General features: G+C 44.3%; 1 protein-coding gene across 1 annotated transcript in view; it reads left to right on the top strand.

Annotated features, from left to right (window-relative positions):
* LOC137414650 (uncharacterized) overlaps positions 1–14,632 on the top strand; it is a 30,764-nt gene that overhangs the window by 9,107 nt on the left and 7,025 nt on the right. Inside the window, exons 3-4 of the mRNA XM_068100156.2 lie at positions 9,316–9,449; positions 14,264–14,381. Of these exons, the coding sequence (XP_067956257.1) occupies positions 9,316–9,449; positions 14,264–14,381 (252 nt within the window). The remainder of the gene's footprint in view (positions 1–9,315; positions 9,450–14,263; positions 14,382–14,632) is intronic.

The raw sequence follows: 14,632 nt of genomic DNA, 5'->3' as shown, positions 1-14,632 counted from the left end.
GGTTTGGATAATTATTAGGGATCTAGAGAAATGACAATAGGTAACTGTAGAGTTAAGTAGCGACATGTACCTGTAGTAGGGGACGTCGAAGAGGTTAGATGGATTATGACGACGAGGGAGCGCAATAGTATAAGGGGCGACTGGGAAGCGCGAGTTTCAGAAGGGGGGTAGTCAGCTCAGATGATGCAGTGTGTTTGTGGTTTTGTTGAATGAGGCATTGCGTATGGAAGTTTTTGCTGGTGAGCATGTTGAAATGAGGAATTGAGAGGCAATGCTTGGGAAAGATGTGTGTGTGAGCGTGGGAAAATCTGAGTGCCTGAGGCAATGGTTTGGAGAATTGAAAGTGTATTGAGCAGCGTATTGTGAAAAGTGTGAGGTGATTGTGAGTTGTATTGAGCGAATGGTCCTGGAGGAAGGAGGGTGCAGGAGCACCAGGTGTGATGAACAGGTGTGCAAGTGAACAGGTGTATGGAGAATGGTTGAATGGAATAACTGGTCTGGAGTAAATGGATTATGGAATGGATGGTGTGGAGTGAGTATGGTGGAAAATGTGGAGTGGAGTGGCTGGTGCGAAAGGAGTGGATGGGGAAGATTGACCCCCTTCACGAATACCCGGGGAGGGTAGTTTAAAAGTAGGTAGAGGGTATAGGTAAATTGTGGTTGGATATTGGCATCTGTGGTGCGTGTGGTAGAATGGTGTTTGGATGGGTGCATTAGTGACGTGGAAATGGCTGGGCGTGTGGCCTGTTAGTGTGTATGGTTAAATGGGCACTCTGCCACTGTGAGGATGTCGGCCAGGTGAGGCCGCAGGTGGGCGCTGGGAGCCGGTAGAGTTGTGAATGGGGCCCGAAGATCCGGAGGACGGACCCGGGTAGCCCAGTGCCAGAGAGGGCACCGAGTGGGGAGAGCGCCAGAGGGCCTTCCCCAGGTAGATAGGTTAGGGTAGGGAGCAGGTAAGCTCGGAGGCACCTGCAGTGGCGGAGGTGTGCAGGTGAGCGGACCTGCTGGGAGTGCCACACGACCCAGTCCTGAAATTGTGCAAAGGCACAGGGAGTTGAATCGGGGGAGTGAGACCCCAAATTGATGAGCACCACAGTTTGGTCAATGGGAGTTTGGTTTTTAGAACCACATAGTGTAAGACGGCCAATGGTTTGGCAGGGAAAGACCCCGGGTAGTGTAAAGAGTGTTAAAGTCATTTAGAGGATAGTTAGGATTGAAATCTCCTCGCACCATCTGCATCCACTCACCTGATGTGACGACAGTGCTCCACGCTATGCCATGGTTTGATTATCGTTTTGTGCAAAGCTTTTGGGAGTGTAAGACGCATCATGACGTGGGTGTGACATTGTGTGTAAGGCCCGATTCTCCTGACCACGTAAGGTTCTCCTGACCACGTGGCCCTTGACTTGGTCATGGCATCTGATTATTTGTGCAGGCTTTCTTCGTGCCATCTATAAATTATTGTTAGGAAATCCAAAGTGAAATGCATTCTTTTTTTTACTGTGATGTATTTACCGACTGTTTCCACCCTTTGGTTCCTGGTTCCATCTCTTCCTCCTTAAGAGGGATTGATGATGAATTGGGTGATGGCGAATTTGGTTGGTTAGAGGGATTGTGAACCAATTTGGTATTAGGGGAGATATGGGGAGGACGAGACGTAGTGACGAATTTGCAAATTGTTGTGTAAATACCGGGTAAGGGGCGAGGGTAGAGTAGGTGACAGGGGGGCTGGCGTACGTTAGGGACGAGCTTTCTCCGCTCGATCTCCAGGCGCACCTCACCTCTGCATTGCCTTTATTGATGCGTACCCTTGTGCCCTTACCCATCGCTGACTCTGCTTTGTCGTCCTCCCCACCCATGGACCGTGCTCTCTGGGCACTGAGGGAGAGCGTGCAGGAGCCGCATCTGTTTGCCCGATCCGCCGCTGCCAGCTGACTGGATCGATGCACCACCTTATGGACCACACGTTTGTGGCTAAGCACCACATCCCTATGGACCACGGTACTGTGGCCGAGCACCACTGATGCACCCCACGTGTTGGGGCCTGGCCCCTCTGCTGGGACCGGCCATGGTGGCCAAGGAAGAGTTGGCTTGCAGACCACGGTGAGGTGGCCCCTTTTGCCCTACAGGCGGACCACCCATACTTGGCCCCTGTGGTCTATAAATAAAAAATGGACGCGTTGTGTGCCTTTTTATTATTGCAAATAGGCAGCAAGCCACCAAGAACGACAACATCTGGAAGGAACATCGGCCAGCAGAGGGATAAGAAGAACAAGTCCATCAGTTTGTTTTTATTGTGTGTGTGCAATGTAGCACTGGATGGTGCTTGATGGTGCTTATTGGTGCTTTGGTGCTTGCATGCTCGGGGATGCATTGCAATATCAATTCTGCATCCCCGGGCATGCAGAGGTGGTGTATCGGTGCAGTGCATGCTTTTTCCTCCCTCCCACAGGGTTCTTTTTGTTTCCCAAAACAGATGACAGGTCCTGGGTTGCAATGTAAATACAAATAATAGCACTTGTAAATAATGCTCCCCACCGGCTAAATGTTTAGTTTGAGAATAATTCCATAATTCGGTTATCCTGTGGGTGTGAATCTGTTAGGCAGGATGCAACGTGGCAGGGAGACACACTTAATTGTGTTTTAAAACGGTCGCACTCAAGGGCAAGGTTAATAGTAGAGGGGTATTACACCTGCGTGTCACATTAAGTTAAAGTTTTTTTCGGCCCGGGCCGTGCCGTGAGGAATGAGGGTGCTGTGTTACGGTTTCTAGAATCTTCACATGTAAATTTAGTAGTAAATTCCCTTATAAATGACCCCTGTGTACATGTCCCCTTAATTCGCTGTTAATTAAAGATTGCACCTTAGTTAGTCCATGTACAACACGTAGGACACTTTAGGACCTCTCTATAGTTATGTCATTATTATGTGTTCCAGGTAAGGCTGTGTTTCCAATAGTTGACTCTACGTTGCATCAATCAAATGAGATAGGTCCCTTTCAGTTCCCCAATCATCTCTTCAAAGTGCCAGTAACAGTTGGGCTGTTTTCAGCGGCGTTTGCCGCCGTTGCATTGGGCTGTTTTCTTCGCCCAAAACTCCATTACGCACGAGGCCAAGAATGGAGAGAAGGGGGGAGGAGCCACCAGAGCACGGGCGTGGCACCACCTCGTCATCAAAGGTGGAGCCAGAGAGCCCTTGCCGACCAACCAGCGCCAAGGTGAGCCAACCGGTAGGCGTGTCATCGGAGTTGGCGGCTTGATCGCACCACGCGCAATATAAGCGAGAGCGCAAGCCTTTTCGTGGCAGATGAGTGAGGGAGCACGACCCGAGAAGTTGAGAGAGGATCGACCATTCATTTCTTGGCGCGAACATCCTGCGGCGAGTGAGAATCGGCACGCTCGTGGGCGATACCAACCAGCACTGACGACCGGGTTTTCACCACTGAACCGGAGCGTGGACGCTCAAGCGGGACCTCGACGTCGTGCCGCGATCCCCGGACCTCCCTGCCGCCCGTTCCGTGGACTGTCTGCCCTTCTCATCCCTCCAGCCATTCTTGCCTGCAGTTCCCTATTCGTGTGAGTCTGTCTGTATTGTCCTGTGGGTTTAAGTAAGACTGTTTAAGGATTTGCGCTGTGTCTTCTTCTTCTTCTGTAAATTACTTTCGTTCCCTTCTTCTTTCGTTTTGGTTTTTGTGTAAATAATTAATAAATCCCTGTTCCTTCATATTCTTTGGTTTCTTTCTCGTCCGATCGCTTTAGTGATTTCCCAATTGAGTACCTGTGGCGCGATTTTGGCCGAACCGCTTATAATCGGGTTTAGTCAATTGCTAACGGCTCGGATTCCGGATTGCTATACCGCTCGGCAAACTCCATCTCGTCCGGGATTCGAGCGGTACTTGTCTCCCTGTTTTGCAGAGGGATTGATAAAGGTATTCGGGATAATACCTGGACCAATAACCCTGATCAATCCCACCCCGCAAAAGAGCGTTACAAGTACCAGGACCGGTCGGACGGCCAGCTTAACAGGACAAGGGGATTAACCCCCCCTTGCTAACGGGAGTGCCGTCCCCCGGATCCGTAACAATATATATATACATATATATTTGTGCATTTGTATGTACATTTATTTATATATATAAGCAATAAGTACATAATAAGTAAAGTATGTACATAATAAATAGAAACTTTATGATTATTGGAAGCATCAAGACCTCCTGCTACTACTCGTAGATATCGGATTTTTTTTTTTTTTTTTTGTTACCGCCGCCAGCAAAGGTGGAGGGAGGTTATGTTTTCACCCCCTGTCTGTTTGTCTGTCCGTTTGTTTGTGAACAAGATATCTCAAAAAGTTGTGGACGGATTCGGACGAAATTTGTCAGAGACGTAGTGTATGTGACACGGACGAAATGATTAGATTTTGGTGAAGATCCGGATTCGGATCCGGCTACTATAATTTTAAAGTGATTCTTCACCATTGGAAGATCGGGCCAAAAACGATACATAGCAGAATATCTCAAAACGTTATGGATGGATTTGGACAAAACTTGGTGGAGAGGTTGGGTGTCTGACAAGGACAAATATATTTGATTTTGGTGAAGATCTGAAAATGGATTCGGATATGAGAATTATTTTATTTTTAAGTGATTCTTCACCATTGAGAAATAGGGCTAAAACCAACATATAGCAGGATATCTCAAAAAATTATGGACGGATTTGGACGAAACTTGGTGGACGGATTGTGGGTGTGACGAGGAGGAATCAATTCGATTTTGGTGAAGATCTGTATCCAGTTAGTATAATTTTTTTAAGTGATTCTTCACCAATGGGATGTCGGGCCAAAAACGATACATAGCAGGATATATCAAAAAGTTAGTGACGGATTTGGACGAAACTTGGTGGAGAGGTTGTGTGTGTGACAAGAAAGAATCGATTCAATTTTGGTGAAGAACCGAATCCGGATCCAGCTCGTATAATTTTTTAAGTGATTCTTCACCATTGAATGATTTTGGCCAACCAGGTGGAGGTATGCTCTCTACTGAGTGCTGTTCTAGTTTTGTTTTTACAGACGTGTTTTACGTTTTTTTTTTTACATTTTAATTGAGGGTTTTATTTCACAGTTTACAGTTATATAAATTACAATTTTCAAATGCAACTTATCAATTGAGGTTTTTTTTTTACTGGATGGGTTTAAAGTTTTTTTACGTAAATTTTTATTTTTGGACACTTTACAACGGTTTTGTAATTTTTCCCGGTGTACCAGCTTCAATGTCCGTCAGCACACCAAATTTCAGGTTTATACGACACCTGGTAGGTACCAAACATTAATATCAGTCAGTCTGTGGTTATAAAGAACTTTATATATATTAGATATAAATACACACACACACACACATATATATATATATATATATATATATATATATATATATATATATATATATATATATATATATATATATATATATATATATATATATATATATATATATATATATACAGACTTGGCATTTAATATGGAATTTTTTTTTTCTTGACGGGTTTACTTTCTTAACTCAGTATATCAATCTGGTGAGTTTATTTTACCCTTCGGTGATGTCTTTGTTGAAAGAACCATCTCACTGATTGTCGCAGCAAGAAGTCAACAACAGGATTATATCACAGATATCACGTGGCAAAATCACGTGGCACGTGGCAAAATGTGGCAAAATGTAGGGGAAGGCGGGGCAAGTTGAGCATAGGGGTAAGTTGAGCCACCACCTCCCAGCCAGTTATGAATGAGTCAGACTTTGTGGTGGCGCCATCTATAGATGCCCCATTGCATAACTCCAAATTCTGCCATATTGTTTTCTAAATTGAAACAGAAACCAGTGTTGCAGAGGGAAAAATCCAATTTTCAGCCATAAAAGTAAAAAGGTGTAAAACAGGTAAGTTCACGTTTCTTCCATATGCAGCATAGATATAATATGGATATCAGATGACAATTGTTAGTCCAGGTATGTGTCTCCATTCTTGTCATAGACTTTAATACGATGGATGCATAGAATATGTGTGTATGTGGAGACATCTCAGAAAGTTCAGACTGGGGTAGGTTGAGCCAGACCCTATGGGGCAAGTTGAGCCATGGCTCAACTTGCCCCATAGGGTCTGGCTCAATTTGCCAACTCATGTTGGTGGAGATAATAATAATTAGCATTTATAATGCAGTTTTCCCCAAAGGCTCAAAGCGCTTACAGAATACCATATTATTACCCCGGTCATTGGATACATTGCGAGCCTGCACCACACTGGGTGTACCATCTCCACTCCCCGGGGAGCATTCCTTGCCGTGCTGCCATTTCAAGCGCTCCGAGCAAAGCTCGGGCAAATGTGCTGGCAAATCAAGATTTGTGCATTACATTGCTCGGGTTGATGTACTGAATGGAGAGGAATTTCAGTTTGAAGGTGTCTTCCTGCAGAAGGTTGCTGGAAAAGTTGGATCTGACAACCCAATGTTTGTTCCAAACCCAAAGGATGAAGCAGGATTTGAACTGGAAGACATCGTGCGTAAGCTGCCACAGCCTAAGTGCGTTGGCAGTTCTGCCCGTTGTTCTGGACAGCTTGTGTTCAGTTGTGACTTGTCAGTTTGGCAGCTTAATTGCCTTGATTTCTGACATGTTTTAGTTTTAGTTCCAGATCCAAATGATGAAGCTGGCATTGATGAGTAAGATATTGTGCCTTAATTGCCACAGTCTGACTGTTGGCCTTTCTGGGTGTATTTGGGACACTTTTGTTTTATTGTGACTTAAAACTGTGGCAGCTGTTTTCAACTCAATCCAGCTGCCACATTGAATTATAACCCTGAACACAAGCAAGGTACATGTAAATATTTCGTTCAGTGTTGTAACAAGTACATCAAATATTTTTCAGGCAGACCAATTTTTGTACTTCAGTTATCTTTATTTGGGGCAATGATCAACTATTTGGGATACTTTTTGTTTAATTGTGACTTGAAACTGTGACAGGTGGATTGAGTTGACTTTTCTTACCACAGTTGACAATCTTGTTTTTCTATGAGAGTGACTCAATTTGTTCGTAACTGATTACTATAACCATGACCACAAGGTAATTATTTCGTTCAGTGTTGTAGAACTTTACAACATTAAATATTTTTCTGGCAAAACAATGGTTTTCTACTTTAGTTATCTTTATTTGGGGCAATGATCAACTTACCCCTATGTGGTACAACTTACCCCAGAGGTTGGATCAACTTACCCCTCAGGCGGGGCAAGTTGAGCAATTTGGCCTCCGTTTTTTCAAAGGTCACAGTGACTTTCAGGGTGGGGATAGAAAGTAAGAACTAGCTACAAAATGTTTCCCAAGGATTAAATTAGAAGGCAAGATACTCATTTGTGCAAGATCATCAGTAAGTTCAGTCCTAACATTCCAAGAACAAAAACTGGCTCAACTTGCCCCGCCTTCCCCTACGGACAGGTGCATTTGATGATTGGCTTCACAGTTGGGTATACAAGGGTTGTTGCGTTCTGTATTCGTGGAAAACAACTGCTGCACGTCTCCAAAAGTTACTGCCGCTTCCTCTGGAGATGGTCGGTCAACTCGACAATGCTGTTTGTTATGGAGTGGTGGCTTTACGAAATTACGGCATGAAACAGCGGGCTATTGCTCGGCAGTATGGCATCAATCAAGGTCAGGTGTCAAAGATCCTGAAACGAAATGCTCAGAGGGGTGTCCCTACTCCAATACCGAGGCCAGGACGTCCCCGCAGAACCACAAGGTGGGATGATCGCCAGCTGCACCGGTTAGTCCGCAATGGCCGTTCCAAGTCAGCTAATCGGCTTAGGGCTGAGTGGCAGCAACTGACAAATGTGCCTGTATCCAGAAGGCTCGTCAACCAACGACTGGTTCAAGCAGGCTATCGTGCCAGGCGTCCCCTGAGAAAGCCACGCCTGACCAGACAACACCGCCAGCGCCGATTGCAGTGGGCCAGAGAGCACCGTCAATGGCAGCCAGGACACTGGAATCACGTGATCTTCAGTGACGAGTCTAGATTTCTGGTCTATCGTCAAGATGGCCGCGTCCGAGTGCACAGACAAGTGCATGAAGCCTACAACAAAGATTGTATAGTGCCAAGAGTCCAAGCTGGAGGTGGTGGGGTGACTGTTTGGGCTGCTTTTCATGCAGGGGGCAAAACTGACCTGGTTGTTCTGAATGGAAACCTGAACCTGTTCAAGTACAGGGCCATTCTGGAAGAAACATTGCTTCCATTTGCTTGTGCAGCCTTTCGAGGAAACTTTGTCTTCCAAGATGACAATGCATGGCCTCATCGTGCTCGCATGATCCAACACTTTCTTGCTGACCGTGGTGTAGAGCATATGGAGTGGCCTGCCATGTCCCCAGATATGAATCCGATAGAGAACTTGTGGGCAGAATTAACGCGTCAAATCGACAACTTGGACCAGCAGCCGACCTCTGTGCGTGAATTGCAGCAGACTATTGTCACTGCATGGCAAGCGATTCCTGTCCAAACCTTGGAAAATCTCGTGAACAGCATGCCTCGACGTGTACGTGCTCTCCTGAATGCTCGTGGCGGTTACACGAAGTACTGAACTGTAATTTTACTGTCCGTAATCCCAGTCATAATTTAGCTTTTGTTTTTGTTGAAAATTTTTTTGGCTAATGTGCAAAATAAAGAAATACTTCTGGAAAACGTACAGAAGTTTAACACAGTACTGCCCGTGAATTGAGTTCGATATCAGTTTACATCACTTTCAAGGATCAATTTATTTGTTTCGAAATGTCAAATGTGGTTTTTGTTTCTTTTAAAGGTCACATTAACAAAATCTAGAACAATTTCAACATAATTCCAATGAACTTTTGGTTCTAAGACATCTTGAAAAGTAAGTTCACCCCCCAAAAAATATATTCCATATTAAATGCCAAGTCTGTATATATATATATATTTTTTTATTTATATATATTTTTTTTTTTTTTTAAGGCTCCTCGAACAGCTCCAAGAGGTTAGTTTGTGTTTCAAAAGTCTTTTCCTGTGAATCCTTTTCGTTGGAATGTTTCAGACTATATCTTCAGAGCATCATTAAACGATGAATGGGGATGGGGGTGGTTGGGGTGTGGAGGTAATTAGAGAAGAGTTCTTTCATGCAGGGAGAATTTGGCAACTTCCTTGGGCAGAGATTTTCCTGTCGACTCTCATGGCTCAAGTTCAATATTGTGAGATGCAGACATGGAGTGGATTTTGAAATGTGTGTGCGTGAGATGGAACAGACACCTGTGTACGACACTTTGACCCTGACTCGAGCAGGCTGAAGCCGAGCTTGCAGGACTCAACAGGCAGTTGCAGCTGAAAGAGGAAGAGCTGGATCGCACGCAGGAGAGGCTTACACTCGCCCTGGAAAAGCAGGAAGAGGCCGAGAAAGCGGCAGACGAGAGCACTAGGTGAGTAGTACCAGGTGCTCACATAATGGTCGATGCTTCAAGGATCGACCTGCTCTTCAGGTGTGCTGAGATGGTGATGTGAGACAGGCATGAGGGTCCACATGACCTTTTTTGTATTTGATTTTTTTCCTTGAATACGTCATTTGGCATACCTTCCTTTAATATGACACATGGTGGAAGGAAGCCCACATCAAATGAGGAGGATATATGTGCAGTCAGTCTATGTACTTGCCATTCCAAAACAAAAATGATGTGAGGAATGCTTATTTCGCTGACTCACATTCACCCCTTGGTTTGCTGAAGTTGCAGCACGATTGGAAGCTTACTGTCCTTCGTACATTATCCATTGGATGAACACTATCCTGAATATGTAACGTATTTAAAAAAAGATTTTTATGGGTCAACCATGAGAACTTTTATCCCTGCTAAGTCGTGAATGTTAATTCGTTTTCTAAAAGGGATGGATGGATGCTCCTCACACCATCAGGCACATCGGTCCACCAAGGTATAGTAGGGCAGCTTAGCACCGAATTTCAAAGGGATGGGGACATGCCGGATAAAAGCACCAAAATTTTATCAGGCAATCTTCAGGGTCCCAGCTATGATTCTATAACCGGCGCCAAGCGATACGACCACTCTTATTTGAAAATTTTTATTATTTGTGAAATTCTTTTTTGAAAATTTTGGATTTTTTTTTGGGGGGGTTTTTGTAAAAGAAATGTTTTTATTGCAGAAATGAGAATCTTTTCCGAACATTTTGGTGTAATTGTTTTTAAAATCGGACATCTCGAAGTATTTTAAAACAATATTTGAAAATTAGGTGTCTCGGGTGCATTTCCTCAATTTGGAAAATTTCTTGGAAATTTTTTTTTTGGGTTGTTTTGGAAAAGAAATGTTTTTATTGCAGAAATGAGAATCTTTTCCGAACATTTTGGTGTAATTGTTTTTAAAATCGAACATCTGGAAGTATTTTAAAACAATATTTGAAAATTAGGTGTCTCGGGTGCATTTCCTCAGCATCTAAGCTTCAATTCTAGAACCGGCGCCAAACGACCCGAACAGCAAGATGCATGCACAATAGACATTTATATTTTTTTATTTAATTACATGCATATTATATAAAATCTGCTATATGTTGAAATTATATCTGCTATATGTTGCTATATGTTGCATGGCAAAAGAAGAGGTGGTCAAGGGAGATTGTATAGCCTGGTCCGCCGACCATGCCTCGTTTCAAAACAGTCTTGCTCAAGAAGTAGAAGCTGCCATCACTCAACTTCTGCCTCTCTTCAATGAGAAGGCAGCCACACCTGCAATGATCAAGCATGGAATGGATGTCATCCGTGAATCTACACAGTTCCTGAACCCTGGACAGATTCCAATAATAGCAATGGATGCTCCGCTGTATGCGCTTGCCAAGTTCATTCAGTGGCACTGGCCTACCACACACGGTGAAGACCAGTATGTTGTCATGTTCGGCGGACTCCACCTGGAGATGGCGGTGTGGAAGACACTTGGAGACTACCTAGACGGATCTGGATGGGCGACAGCAATAAACCAGGCAGGCATAGCCTCTGCTGGCACAGCTGAATCCTTCCTGAAGGCATCACACCTGACGAGAACCAGGCATGCCCACCAAGTCAGCGCTCTGGCACTCTCCAAGCTGCAACATGATGCCTACCTGAAGGGAGCTGCTGGTGCAGCAACTGAAGATAGGACAGAAGAGGACTGGAAACAAAGCATGATCACGAAGAGTCCAACCTTTCAGTACTGGGACACCATCTTGAGGATTGAGCTCCTGGGACTCACCTTCGTTCGCGCTCACAGAGAAAGAGACTTTCCCCTGTATGTCGAGTCTCTGAAAGCCCTGGCACCATGGTTCTTCGCACTTGACCACCATAATTATGCCAGATGGGTCCCGATCCACATCCGCGACATGGAGAGCCTCCCTCCAACAATCGAAGAGGTGTTTATTGTCAGAGGCAACTGGGTTGTTCAGAAGACAGCCAGAAGGTTCTCCAGCATTCCGATCAACCAAGCCCATGAACAAAATAATGAGCTTGTGAAGGGCCCTGGAGGAGCAGTCGGCCTGACTGAAAACCCACCAGCCTTCAAGAAGTGGATGATCGCCGGACCTGAGCAGGCACGCATTCTCACTGAGTTTGAGTGGGAGTACACTGCCATCTCAGAAGATGAACGCCAGCACCACGCAGAAGGTCTGTCTGCGCAGAAGACATTTCCCGAGCAAACACTGGGCCTTATTCAAGTTATCAACGAGATGAGCAACCCGTTCCTAGATGAAGGAAGCGAGCTGATTGCACTCGACACGTGGCATGTGATTGAAGAATCTGTGGCCAACACTGTGCATACCATAGAAGAAGTGGGAAAGGCTCAGTACGACAGCTACAACAAGGCTATCATCACTGAACGAAGGCAGTCCATCTATGAGCCTGTGAAGAGGAACTCATTGCCTCTCTTCAGGTCACCATCCAAGGGGAAGAGGAAGCAGTCAGAGGATGTTTCCCTGTTGAAAGATGATGTGTCCCTCTTCTCTCGTCTGTACATAGTTGCTCAGAACAGGGATACAGATATGGGAACCTTCTCCCAGCATGAAAATCATCCACACCCCCCTTCTCTATCTGAAAGCGGAAAACTGCGCCAAGGAAAGAAGTCAGACCTCATTGGTATCCTTGTGCAAGAACCACAAAACTCTGCAAGAACCATTTCCAAATTGAGGAAATGCACCCGAGACACCTAATTTTCAAATATTGTTTTAAAATACTTCTAGATGTTCGATTTTAAAAACAATTACACCAAAATGTTCGGAAAAGATTCTCATTTCTGCAATAAAAACATTTCTTTTACAAAAACCAAAAAAAAAAAATTTTCCAAGAAATTTCCAATAATTTTCCAAGAAATTTTCCAAATTGAGGAAATGCACCCGAGACACCTAATTTTCAAATATTGTTTTAAAATACTTCTAGATGTTCGATTTTAAAAACAATTACACCAAAATGTTCGGAAAAGATTCTCATTTCTGCAATAAAAACATTTTTTTTCCAAAAACTCCCAAAAAATTTTTTTCCCAAAGATTTAAAAAATAAAATTCACAAATAATAGAAAATTTCACATAAGAGTGGTCGTATCGCTTGGCGCCGGTTATAGAATCATAGCTGGGACCCTGAAGATTGCCTGATAAAATTTTGGTGCTTTTATCCGGCATGTCCCCATCCACTACCTAAGCTGCCCCACTAGTAGTTTCATTGGCTGGGCTAGGGTTTCAATCCTGGACAGATTGTCACTCCAACACAGGAAGTCAGAGCAGGAATTTGTAATTTAATTTATAAAGGAATTTATAGCGGAAGTTCTACACAATCACCTCTAAGCTGTCTAGTCTGGGTTTGAATCCCGATCCAGCTACAAACTGCCATCCTGGTGTTTCACAGGCAGGTTGATTCACCGATGTGTCCTCGGATGGACGTTAAACGGACATCCCATCTGCCAGCATTTGTTGGTGGACATTAACGATCTCATGGTGTCCTTCACTGAGAGTGGGCGAGCTGTCTCCGGCACCATAGCCAAATTACAAATTCCTGCCCTAACCAGCAGAGGGCATGCATCACATCAGCTGCACCCTCAGCCAATGATGCTACCCCGCAGCTTTGTGCTGCATACAAACAGAGAAAAGTCTGGAATTAAAAAAAACTTACAATTTTCTGAATAAGAACTCATTAAGCTCCTTACCTTCATCATCAAACATGAGCCATCTTGAGTTGATCTTATCTCTTAAACTTCTAAATTCAGATGTTATCTGAGAATGAATGAATGAATGAATGGTCGTTTTTAAGGCCATTTTTCCCCGCTATAGCGGGTGTTAGCCTTGCGGGCCCCATGACAATCATGGTTCCCTGTTTGAGGCAATGTTTTTATGGCCGGATGCCCTTCCTGACGCCAACCCTTGGTCGCCTCTTACGATGTGCAGGGATATGGTGTACCTATTTTAAATCGGGGTACACACCGGGATCATTCATCCCAGCAAACTGGTACTCAATTAGCCGACCTCGGAAGGATGATAGGCTGATTCAACCCCCCTGGCGTTAATTCAGCGATCGATCGGGATCCGAACCCAGGATCCTTGGATCCCAAGCCGGCACCCTAGCCGCTAGCCCAACACCAGGATATGTCATCTGAGAATATTCTGCAGAAAAGGGTCCATGGTCTGGGCAGCATTTACCAGGATTTCATAAAGAGTGCAGCTCTTCTTTGCGTCTCGCATCTTCTCCATCTGCATTTTTGCACCACCTGGAGGTTGTGTAATTTCATAAATCTGCACATCATCAGTGTCTCACAATTATAGATGTGTCAAGGTCTTTAAGGCTTCCCACTCCAAGGAGATTGAACATCTCAGTCTTAAACGCTCTCTAGTCGGGTCAGTAGTGACTTTAGTGACAATTTTGATATTTTTGATAGTGCGATGAGTGCATTATGTGTAATTTTAAACCTCATAACAAATTATTCCTGATCACATAATGAGTATCTTCACGAATTATCCAAATGACAGACTGGTGTTGGCTTAACAGGAAAGGCTTAAGATCTTCGGCCCTATCATGTCCTTAAATAACACCTGGTGGGTTGACTCATCCTGTCATCCTTCCATGGTAGGCAAAATGAGTACTAGTCTACTGGAAAATGATGCAGCCAGCAGCCACAGGCTGCACATGAAGTAATAATAACCAAAACAACATGATGTCACAACTGATTTACAGATGTCGTATGCTACGTTTTATTGCGCACCTGTACTCATTTTTTTGCAGAGGTATGAAGGTTATTGAGAACAAGTCCATGAAAGATGAGGAGAAGATGGAGTTGCAGGAGATCCAGCTGAAGGAGGCAAAGTTTATTGCAGAGGAAGCTGACCGCAAATACGAGGAGGTGAGGCTCCAGATATTTGATCAGAATTGCAGACACCATCGATCATACCCAAGTATCGAGACTTAGCAACACATGGTACGTTGCTTGCCGAATTTGGGAGTCTTTTTTCTATCCCCCCCACACCTACTACAAAAAAAGTTACTATGGTTACATCAAATTGTCCATTTCATGAAGATTTAAATTCACGATCTTAATCAAGGTTGAGGTCAATCAGATGAAAATTGATGATTTTAGAAGTTTGACCTTGAGTT

Source organism: Myxine glutinosa, chromosome 2 (assembly GCF_964187855.1).
Source record: "Myxine glutinosa chromosome 2, kmMyxGlut1.1, whole genome shotgun sequence".
Lineage (NCBI taxonomy): Eukaryota > Metazoa > Chordata > Myxini > Myxiniformes > Myxinidae > Myxine > Myxine glutinosa.
The sequence above is the reverse complement of the archived record's forward strand: the minus strand, read 5'-3'. Positions and strand labels throughout refer to the sequence as shown.